Source organism: Olea europaea, unplaced genomic scaffold, assembly GCF_002742605.1.
Source record: "Olea europaea var. sylvestris unplaced genomic scaffold, O_europaea_v1 scaffold2109, whole genome shotgun sequence".
In the NCBI taxonomy this organism is placed as follows: domain Eukaryota; kingdom Viridiplantae; phylum Streptophyta; class Magnoliopsida; order Lamiales; family Oleaceae; genus Olea; species Olea europaea.
Window position 1 is genome coordinate 147894 of NW_019239036.1, and position 12036 is coordinate 159929.

At 39.2% G+C, this 12036-nt stretch overlaps 1 protein-coding gene across 6 annotated transcripts in view; it reads right to left on the bottom strand.

The window, feature by feature from the left end:
- Positions 1-6758: 6758 nt before the first annotated feature.
- LOC111380232 (auxin response factor 5-like) overlaps positions 6759-12036 on the bottom strand; it is a 7002-nt gene continuing 1724 nt past the window's right edge. For 3 of the 6 annotated variants that reach the window (XM_023003733.1, XM_023003734.1, XM_023003732.1), the window contains 12 exons: positions 11110-11208; positions 10930-10986; positions 10632-10826; positions 10449-10533; positions 10284-10374; positions 9676-9840; positions 9474-9596; positions 9314-9389; positions 9025-9160; positions 7681-8948; positions 7297-7484; positions 6759-7146 (listed from right to left, as the gene is read on the bottom strand). In XM_023003733.1, the coding sequence (XP_022859501.1) occupies positions 6999-7146; positions 7297-7484; positions 7681-8948; positions 9025-9160; positions 9314-9389; positions 9474-9596; positions 9676-9840; positions 10284-10374; positions 10449-10533; positions 10632-10826; positions 10930-10986; positions 11110-11208 (2631 nt within the window). In that variant the 3' untranslated portion in view covers positions 6759-6998. The remainder of the gene's footprint in view (positions 7147-7296; positions 7485-7680; positions 8949-9024; positions 9161-9313; positions 9390-9473; positions 9597-9675; positions 9841-10283; positions 10375-10448; positions 10534-10631; positions 10827-10929; positions 10987-11109; positions 11209-12036) is intronic. The other 3 variants (XM_023003736.1, XM_023003735.1, XM_023003737.1) reach the window with 3 other exon arrangements.

Genomic DNA, 12036 nt, shown 5'->3' on the forward strand with positions numbered 1-12036 from the left:
CTTCGACCGCACATTGTAAATATTACTTCAAATTTGAGTTGTAATTTTCTTTTCATTGTAATAGTTATTTCAGTTGTAAAATAACTATAATATTGGTAAACGTTTAGTATAATTCCTCGTCTTTTAAATGTCTACTCCTGTCACTTAGGTTTTTGTTCAGAATGCTATTATAGGGGGTATTAGTCATTCAAAAATCTTTCAAACTCACTGGTGTCCGCCCCCTGCACTAGCAATTGTAATTTTCTACTTTCATCAATCAATGTTCAATTTACTTTCAATGTATTCAAATTCTCTATTGTAAGCTTTCTACAAAATTGTAATCAAATTTTCTTTGGTCCCAATGCGATCGAGAAAAAGCGGAAGGTAGTCTAGCGGAGCAGACTACTGTCGCATAGTGTCCCTTTCTGTGCTAAGAAGGAAGGCACCCCGTGAAAGTTGGTATAAGAGCTGCGGCTCACGACCCTCAATAAGAAAGCTATGGATCCAATTACATCCCACACCACTGAAATGGTAGAGCCTCAAAAGAAGGGTACTATGAAACAACGCGTGGATGCGCTTTATGAGACAACTACTAGGTTGTGCTATGCTTTGGAAGATCTCGAGGAAAAAGTCGAGATAGTCGAATTCGAGATTCGTGGATTATACATCCAATTGGATGAAAGCCAAAGAGCTTGCGCAGCAATAACTGAAACTGCTGCAATCATTCTTGATCTGCAGGATGAAATGGAAGCGTTGAGAGCTCAATTTTGGGTACTCCAACGTGCGGTGGACAATGGGCAAGCTCCCGTACCCGAGTATGCTCCTAGACTCAAAATTCCTGAACCATGTACCTACGGAGGGGCATGTGATGCAAAAGAAGTCGAAAACTTCTTGTTTGATATGAAACAGTACTTTTTAGCAGCTTCGATCGAAGACAAAGCTAGAAAGGTAACCACAGCTACCATGTATCTGGGTAGAGATGCAAAACTATGGTGGCGAACCAAATATGCTGACATTCAGGCCCATAGGATTCGAATTAATTCTTGGGATCTCCTCAAGGAAGCGATCAGATTGCAGTTTTTCCCGGAAAATGTCGAGTATCAGGCTCGACAGGCACTTCGAGACCTGAAACACACGAGCTCTATCAGGGAGTATGTGAAATCCATCTCAGGGCATATGCTGGATATTCGAGATATGTCGGAAAAGGATAAGCTCTTCACCTTTATGGAAGGGTTGAAATCGTGGACACACACGGAACTTCAAAGACAAAAGGTTATTGATTTAAGCACGGCCATGGGAGCCGCTGAATGCTTGAGTGACTACCAAACAGAATTTTGAAAAGATTGACCTTTGGGCAGTTATCAAGCAATTGGAGGTGGTAACAGATCTTACAGACCCAGCTCGAACCCAAATGGGGAAGAGCGTTACTCTCAGAATAGAGAAGAAGCCTAGCAAAGCACCCGTGGCTTTCAGGGGAACTATCATAATAGTCATCAAGGAACTTTTAACGACAGCAACAGTAACAACTGGAACAAAGGAAAAGCAACGGAGGGCCGAATTGATGCCATTCCCAAATTGAAGTGCTTTTTATGTGAAGGACCTCATCGGGTGTCGGAGTGTCCTCAGAAACGGATGGTGAATGCATATTATCAGTTAGCAAGTGGCGGGTCAAGTTCAAAACAAGAGGCCCTGCAGGCTAATTGTCATGGTGAGACCAACTCTGAAGAGGATGAGGACGTAGTTGGGGCATTTTCACATCGGTGCAACACACTGTCGCATCAGGTTGCTGAAAAGAATGATGTCCCATTGAAAGAGGCAAAGATGGAAGAAGTGAAGGCTCGAATTTGTAGGGCTAAAGGCTTAATGTACATTGATGTAAAAATCAATGGGAAGCCAATCAGGGCTATGGTGGATACTGGTGCTACCCATAACTATCTTGCATGTACCGAAATAGAGCGGCTCGGACTTGTTCTAGAAAAGGGTAGTGGAAAAGTCAAAGCAATCAACTTCCCTGCTCAACCAATAGCTGGAGTGGCGAAATCAGTGTTGATCAAAGCAGGTCCTTTCAAGGGAAGGACAAATTTATCTGTAGTTCAGATGGATGATTTCAAGCTTATTCTAGGATTGAAATTTCTTCGGGATATTAAGACAACAGTGTTGCCATATTCCGATTCGTTAATGATGATGGGTAATAAGTCGTGTGTCATCCCTACACAGGTTGGGAGGATGGGCAAAAAGAGTATCTCAGCCATGCAATTTAGTAAGGGTTTCAAGAGAAATGAACCCTCTTTTTTGTGCACTCTTTGATTAGAGGAGATCGAGGAGGCGAATGGTCCTATTCCAAAACCTGTTAAAAGACTTATTCAGGAATTTGAGGATATCATGCTGGAAGAATTATCAAAGAAATTACCACCAAAAAGGACGATTGATCATTAAATTGAACTTATTCCAGGCGCCAAACCTCCCGCCAGGGCACCATACCGTATGTCTCAGCCTGAGCTTGAAGAGTTTAGGAAGCAATTGAGAGAAATGTTGGAGAATTGAATCTTTGTGCCTGCGAAGTCGCCATACCGAACTCCTGTATTGTTTCAGAAAAAGGCCAATAGTTCTCTTAGAATGTGCTACGACTATCGAGCCTTGAACAAGATTACTGTAAAGAATAGCTATTCTATCCCACTGGTGGCGGATTGCTTCGATCGACTGAGTCGGGCGAAGTATTACACAAAAATTGATCTTAGGTCCGGATACTGGCAAGTTCAGATCAAGGAGGGAGACGAAGCAAAGACTACGGTGGTAACCAGATATGGAGCCTTTGAATTTAAAGTGATGCCTTTTGGTTTGAAAAATGCTCCAACAACATTTTGTACCATGATGAATCAGGTACTTCACGGGTTCTTAGATGATTTTTTCGTGGTGTACTTGGATGACATAATAATCTACAGCGAGACATTGGAGGAACATGCCCAGCATGTGAGGCAAGTTTTTAATCGGCTACGGGAGAATGAACTTTATGCTAAGCCGTCTAAATGCTCATTTGCTCATACATCTATTAGTTTCTTGGGTCACATCATTGAACAAGGTAAAATCCGCATGGATTCAAAGAAGGTTACAGCCATCAAAGATTGACAACCACCAAAAATCGTACATGATGTACGTTCATTTCTTGGGTTATGCAATTACTATCAAAGATTTGTGAAAGGCTACTCAGAAATTGCACTGCTACTTACTGAATTGACAAAGAAGGATAAAGATTGTGATTGGTCATCCCAATGTCAAGCTGCTTTTGAAAGGTTGAAGAAGTCCATGTGGACGAACCCGATTTTAGCCTTATCGGATATGGCTAAACCATTTGACATTCATACAGATGCTTCAAATTTTTCACTTGGTGGAGTCCTTATGCAAGAAGGACATCCGATAGCATATGAGAGCCGAAAGCTAAATCAGACAGAACGTCGTTACTCGACACATGAAAAGGAATTGTTGGCAGTGGTCCATTGTCTCAGAGGATGGCGTCACTATCTGCTTGGGTCTCCATTTATTGTGAAGATAGATAACACTGTAGTTAGTCACTTCATGCCCCAACCAAAACTATCGAGCAAACAGGCTCGTTGGCAAGAATTCCTTTCAGAGTTCAACTTTATGTTAAAGTATCGTCCCCCTCTAGTAATCATGTTGCTGATGCTCTTAGTCGACGGGTCGATTTAGCTGTCATCTACTCCGTAGCTGCTCTTTTAGGGAGCGCAGTCTCCACAAACACGAGAGACCAAATTCAGGCACTTATGGAGAAGGACCCGGCTACCCAATATTTGGTCGACCTCATCAAGCAAGGTAAAACTAGACAGTTCTGGCTCGATGGGGAACTAGTGAAGACAAAGGGAGACCGCCTATATGTTCCTAAGGGCGGAGATATGAGGAAATCACTAATTACAGAATGACATAACACAATTTGGGCAGGGCATCTCGGAGAGGAATGCATTTGTGCACTACTGCAATGTGCATATTATTGGCCTCAAATGTGGGACAACATTGCAACATATGTAAAAACCTGTCTTATTTGTCAGCAAGATAAGGCAGATCATCAGAAAAAGGCGAGCTTGTTGGAGCCCCTTTCCGTCCCAATCCGGCCATTCGAAAGTGTATCAATGGACTACATTATTGGGTTGCCAAAAATTGAGGATTTTGACACTATCATTGTCGTGGTGGACCGTCTATCTAAATATGCAACTTTCATTGCAGCGCTTAAGTATGTATCTGCAGAAGAGACAGCTCAACTCTTCTTCAAACATATTGTCAAATATTGGGGGCTGCCTAAGGACATCGTCGGTGATCGAGATCCTCGTTTCACTGGCATATTTTGGACTGAGTTGTTCAAACTTCTTGGTTCAACTTTGAGCATGAGTTCTAGTTTTCACCCACAATCTGACGGACAGACGGAGCCCTTCAATTCTATGATAGAAGAATATTTTCGACACTTTATCTCTATTTCGCAGAAAAATTGGGTAAAACTTTTGGATGCGGCCCAAATTTGCTTCAATGCCCAAAAGAGCTCTTCTACCAATAAGAGTCCTTTTGAGATTGTTACTGGCCAGCAACCGCTACTCCCTCATACAGTGGATATCGAACGAAGTACCAAGTCCCTCAAACAAAGAACTTTTGTCAAGAGTGGAAACGAAATATTGAAATTGCTTGGAGTTATCTTGAGAAAGCTCAAAGAGGGTATAAAAGGCTGCAAATCTAAAGCGCCGTTTCATTGAATTCAATATTGGAGATCTGGTAATGGTTAAGCTTCCCGACGAAAATGTTTACAAACCAACAAGAGTGAAAGACTCAAGATTGTTGCCAAAATACATAGGACCATTACCCATCGTGAAGAGGATTGGAAGAGTTGCATACAGAGTTGAACTCCCTTCATAGTGTAAAATCCACAAGGTCCTTCATGTTAGTGTGTTGAAGCCATACTTTGCGGATAAGGCAGACGCATCTAGAAATGAGCCAAAGCGACCTGTGTTTGAACTGAAGAAAGCTAAAAAGAAGGTTGATGAAACTATTCTTGACCATCGAATCACTCGAGCTTCTAGAAAAGATCATCAGGAGTACTTGGTCAAATGGATGGGATGCAGCAGTGAGGAGAATACTTGGGAAAGAGAAAAAGATCTCGGAGCCTTCAAACCATCAATTGAAGCATATCATGCATTGATGGCACCGAGAACGTCGCCAAAACAAATGGGAGAGAATGTCAAAGACTGCAGCTTTAATTAGCCCCTTGACACTATCGCAGCCGCAGTTTGCCCAATTTCGACCGCACATTGTAAATATTACTTCAAGTTTGGATTGTAATTTTCTTTTCATTGTAATAATTATTTCAAATAGCTCTGATATTGGTAAACGTTTAGTATGATTCCTCGTCTTTTAAATGTCTACTCCTATCACTTAGGTTTTTATTCAAAATGTTATTATATGGGGTATTAGTCATTCAAAAATCTTTCAAGCTCATTGGTGTCTGCCCCGTGCACCAGCAATTGTAATTTTCTACTTTCATCAATTGTAATATTTAGTTTTCATCAATCAATATTCAATTTACTTTCAGTGTATTCAAATTCTCTATTGTAAGCTTTCTACAAAATTGTAATTAAATTTTCTTTCGTCCCGACGCGATCAAGAAAAGACGGAAGGTAGTCTAGCGGCAGACTACTGCCGCACGGTGTTCCTTTCTATGCCAAGAAGAAAGGGGCCGTGAAACAAGGTCTTTGATCTATCTTCCACTTGAATTCACAATAATATGAATATCTTGACTTTTTTTCAGATTCCCCGAGCCCACGTGTCCTTTTTTTATTGATTTTAGCTATTGTATACCGTCTGCATCCGATGGGATCTCCAAAGAGTAAAGATTTAAAATTTGATGAAATGTGATCAAAGTTGTGGATCCTATGAGATAGTGGTTAAATATTAATTTAGATTTTTGTAACTTTTTTAGCTAAATCAAACCGGGATTCAACCCCCGTTTGAGCCCCATATTGTAAAAATAAGAATGAAAAATATAGTCGTTATGAATTCTACACAAAAGATAAAAAGTTAAATATGGTGGTTTGATGTGATAGATAATTGTCATATTTGTTATTTTAATGAGAAAATAATGGAACTCAAACAAGGCCTTACTATGATTTCAGTTGAAAATCTTTTTCAATTCAGCAAATGTCGAATTTCCATTGCACATTCATAATGAATTATCTACACATTTCATAGAATATATTACTATTCCTCCTAAAAAGTTGCTATTATATTTACATGAACAAAGCATTAATGACCCTAAGTTTTTGGTATTGAAGACTTGGAAGTCTTTCGATACGATGAGGCAAGTTATTTGAAAGGCAAGTGGAAAGTATAAACAAGTTTGTGTTCCCACATCATCCAGAAGTTTTAAGTGATTAAAGTGGTGGTAGATTTATTGATTAAAATTATATATCATATTCACAAGTCAAATTCATTTTTTTTATCAAATGATGGCACATTCAAATTTGATTTGAACGCAAGACAGAATTCGACAGTTGCGTCTCACAGTTCAATCTTGGAACTGGATTTATTGATGCTAGGCAGTAACGCAAGCTTTTTGTTGCTTTGTCTTTGAAGGTTACCTGGTAAAAGTTTTCTTCTGGCAGATTATCTATTCAGGTCCTCTGTATCATAAGAAATAGTATTAATGCCTGGAGGTATGCTCAAAGGCAACCCTAAACTTGCTTCCAACTCAACAGGTGATACAAATAGACAGACTACGCCTTTCATGAACAAATTGAATCCACTTGGGATCTTGCCTTCATTAGAAAATATTTATGCCAGCTAGCATTCATTCGATTACATGGCTCTATGCCAAACATAAGACTTCATACGTTAAAAAAATGTATTTTTAACCCAAAGTTATTACAATCCCACGCTTTAAAAAGAAAGCTCTAATTCAACCTTGCTTCATGGAAATTTTATAAGCAAATTCCATATTTTCCTGATAAACAAATCCACTGCATAAATCAGCGTGGACCATCTCGATTGAATCCTCCTTCGCCATTTACCCCTTGCAGTGCAGCAGAGTTTAAAAGTTGCATTCCCTCTTCACCCATCTGTTGAACTTCCGAGGGCGATAATATTCTGATGCATCTCACACAACCAACAAACTCCCTGCATAGTCGTGTAATGTTAAATTTTGTAAGAAAATGTGAAACAAATTCTTTGCACACGAGCAAGTGCAGAAATTTACAATGGTGGACTGTTATTATTAATGACCAAAATGAAATTACGCATGAATATTAGAGTAAAAATGGGACTTACTCCCAAGGATCATCCCCAACAAGAAGAACATCACTTTCAAAATCCACATAAACTAGCTTCCAACCAGAACCAGAGTCGTTGAGCAACCTTTCAAGTCCAAACATGCGTTCAATTTCAGAACGCAGTTCATCATAATTCTTGAAACTTGAGACATCAATCGACCTTCCAACTGATCCAGCTTTTTGAATCTGTCATTTGCCACACACATCGTCCCCCGATACAATGTATTCAGATAAGAGAGTAGTAAATACTAAAGACTTAAAATACAAGGCACGAGAGAAGCAGATGGAAAGAGTATATAAGTAAAATTCAACATGATATAGCATTCCTGAAATAAGAGCGGAAAAAGTTGCTGAGAATTTTTGTTCGCAATAAGTTGCTTGCCTTTGTATAGGTTCGGAGCCGCTGAGTTGCTTGCTGCCACGAGCTATTCTGCAAAAGGGTAGTGTCATCGAAATCCACATTGCTTGAGGATGCCCCGCCTGAATTGTCTGCATATTCTTGTAGAGAGAAAGTCTGAGAATCTACTAGACTAGCTGATGTAATCTGAGATTGAACATCTTGGCTCGAACTGAAGTTTCCCATCAGATAATCTGAAGGGTTATGGAAGTCAGCATGCTTTAACGTGCAAAAATCCTCCAATATTGCGTTTGAAATGGAAGGATCAATTACTGTACTTCCACTGTTACTACCGTCAAGATTAAGACAACTATATATATCACTCTGGGGATGACTCTCTTCTGACAAGTCTTTCAAGCCATATGAATTTGATGCATACTGAAGATTAGACAAGTCATGATGGGGTGGTGGATCAAGAAGGTTTTCCTGGGAGGCACACTTGGGATTGTTAAACTGAGGATCCCACAATCCTTGTCCTGTTGAAAGCAGTACAGGACAAACAATTTCTGCTGACGTTGTAGGCTGGTCTGATCTCTTCAAAATGGATGCATATCCCGGAGTGCTAAAAGATGCAGTTGGAGGATGACACACAGGCACGTATGAATTGCATTCTATCCTACCAGGGTTTTGAAGCAAGCTGTTGACATTAGCAGAATCTAATTGGGATGGATCACTTTGTGGGCTCTGCAATATTTGTGAGTCCAGACGTGATTGCATGATCCACGGACTTGTCTGCAAAGGTAATGAGCCGCTGTTCTGGTTCAGGATAGCTAGATCAGTTACAAGATTAGGAGGATTCATGGGCTTCACCAACAGTTTCTCTTCATTGCTCGGCCCCTGTGATTCAAACTGGCTTAGCTGATTTGTAGTAAGTACAGGTTCTATTTTTTCCAATTCCGAACTAGTTCCAAAATTGTTTGTGTTGGTGATATTTGGTTGGCCAACAAAGGTTTGAGGATAAGTGTCTCTTTGCAGTGATGCCATTCCTGAAGGGATCACCTCAGATTTCTGCTTGATTGCTGATTGCACCAGAGCCTTAGATTCTTGCAAGGCTGTATCATTAATGGTAGTTTCTAGCACAGAAGGTGCAATATTGCCAGGATGGTTTACTTCATGAGGTTTCATAAGCATCTTCATTAATTGCTCTGACCACAGGGTTGATACTGAGGGACACTGAAACTCACCATTTCTATTTTCAGGAACTCGAACGAAAGGTCTATTAATCAAATTATCCCATTCTGTTTGCGCTCCTGCTACAGAAAAATATACAATACATAAATTCATGCCAATGACGAGCAGCAGAAGTCATTTTGAATGACAATCAACTACCTATAAACGCAGAGTGGAAAGGACGTTTGAAACTTGTAGTTAAAGATGGAAATATAAAGAGACTTTCAGGAGTCTCAATTTCCCATGGACTAACTCGATTTTGTTTATCACCGCATCCTGGCTCGTCCCACTCAACCTGTTATCAGAGATGAATATCTAGTGAAAGACTAAAAACCATGAGAATGTGCCATGAGAATTATTAATCAGGGAGGTTTACATCCAACATTATTTAGGGTACAAATATCATTTTGGGAGAAATAATTGAACGATAATAGTATATTATACTCACCTGAAGACTACGCCACTTTGAATTAGGCCATCTCAGTGGATCTAAATCACTTACACCAACAAGAGTGCCCATATATCTGTTAAAGAATGGAGAAATGCATCGAAGAAAGGATTAGAAAATGCCAAAACGAATTAACATCCTCGTGCATTATAATATTTACCTGCGTTTACTTGATTCTTCAGTTTCAAACATCATTCCAAATCTCATACCAACAGAGAGTTGTGTACCATATACAGATTTTCGATATTTAGCCAAAGGAATGATAAATTCTGAAGGGCATGCCCTACAAGTAAAGAATAATTACTGTATAATCAAGTCACCCATTGGTTTATATTAGGGCCCAAAATGTATATCTGAGGTACCTTGGATTGTAGAAAATAGTAAACGGGCTTCTATTAGCAGCAGCATGAGCTGCAGCAGCAAGGATTCCAATGTGCATGCTATCAGCAGACAGCACTGAAGATGGCAAAGCTGTCTGCTGACGGTTAACACGCCTCACTCCCAGCAACAATTGTGATTTTTCATCCCTATCAGAAAGGAGGAGAAATTATAGCAAATCTCAAATATATAGATGTTTCTCCCATATATATATGCAGATGTACAAATATATTGTATTGGTACGGAACAAAAACATATGATCCAGATGGGATAGGATGGTGAATAGAAAGGATTAGATTTGCCGCTACCAGAACAGGAAGTGTTGGGTAAGAGCCACGCCAGACAGTTGCAAGCATCACTAATAAAAACTACCATATGCATTTAAATTATAATTATTGAACGTGCCTATAGGGAGAATATTATACTGTAATTTTCTTCATAATTGGTAAATGTCACGTAATGACTTAATATTAAACTTGGTAAACATTTATGCTCAGGCAGACAATTATCATGTGATGTCTCAAAAGGAGGGCTGATTGTGTAAATTTAAACATATGGATGAAGCACTAGGCAAAGTCCTAATAAAAAATACCTGATAAACAGAACAGCATCGCCTGCTCTAAGACGCTTTGCACCAACAAACATACTCCAACCAGTTGTGAGTAGATGTCTCTTCGGCTGACCTACACACGAACGAAATAAAAATGGTAAAGAGAAACTAAAAAAGAAAGGCATCCCAAAACCACTAAATGCTCACCTCGGTATATATGACGAAAAGTCCAGGTATTATCATGCAAATCGCGTACAACAAGCTCTTGAGTTGGAGGTTGCATTGAGTAGTCCTGAAACAGATATAAAGAACTCATTAATTGTTGCATTAAAGGGTACACCACATGACGACAGCTAGCGACGAAATCTTTCAGAAATAAAAAAACCTCACCAATTGGGGAAAGAGCTTTTCTGCAGCCCTCCGAGGAACTGAGAAGCCACCATGTGTGCTTGTATCACTTGCCGTCAAAGTTTTACAGAAGAACTCAGTTGGATGTTTACTAGGCTTTAACCCAAAATCTGGTATAGGAAAGACATCTTTTTCCTGATCAAGTAGTAAGTTATCACCACAGAAATGAAACGTTTTCTGAAGAAAAATGACAGTTTCAGTTCTTTATCATGTAATATATTTGCCAATTTCATAAACTAGTAGTCCGGTGATAAAAATAGTTTGCAGTAGCCAGACTTACAGAATTCACAGGTTGAAGGCTCATTTGGGCATATATCTCATCTGTATCTTTATCTGCCTATTGATCACAAGAAAATCAAGAGAACTATAACTATTCCAAGAAACAAAATTCACGTTTATTTCAGCATATAATCCTTTTCACTGTACTGAACCAGAAAAAAAAATCAAGAGAAAGACCTACATGGAGTGTAACATTGTGAACTTGGCACAACAATTGAGCAGGGAGATTAGGATAATTGGGTATTTGTGAAGTTGCTGTTCTATTGGTGGACACTGCCACCTGTTGCCCAAAAATAAGAAGCATATTAACCTTTACACGATGTGTTACATAACTAGACGAGAAAAAGTCATATCAAATTGAAGCTAGACTCTTAACGATATCGAAATGAAAGGCAGAATTTACTACGTCATATACAGTATTATGGCATTCAACAAGAGAGCATAAATACTAATATAAACTGTCTACAGAACAGCTAATAAGTGTTTCTCTGTTCTGCTTTTTACTCTTTCAGATAATAAAAGCAGAAAATAGAAATGTGAGAGATCCATGATGCAAGAAGCAGGAAAATAACCGTTGTCCTAGGTCATAAGGAAAAAGAAATCGAGCTAGATGTTCTGGAAAAATTATAGTTCGGTAACACAATTTTGATTTTCAACATTTGCAGAAAGATGAAGATTTGCTTGTCCTTGGATTCATTCCTTATCTACGATATACTGAATAATTATTTTCGCATAAACAAAAGGAATCGTAAAAATTTCTCACCACGTTCGCATGTTGCTAGAGTTCAATAACTAAGAAGCACTCTGTATTTATACCGGTTTATACATTACTTTAATGTAATGCTCCTTAAGGACAAAATTTGTAAACTTCAAAACTAAGCCACTAAGGGCAGGCACGTCATCAATGGGAGAATGTTTTTATGCCATCTAAATTTATGTCGTGACCTGTACCTCAAATAACTCATTTCAAATTCCCATTTGATTCACTACTTGTAACTTTGGGAAAGATGAGCAACTTAAAGAAGGTTTGGTCAATTTGGCAGCCCCCCCTCAACATACTTAATTTAAAGGATCCTAGCCTAGGATAAAAGAATTACATGGAAAGACT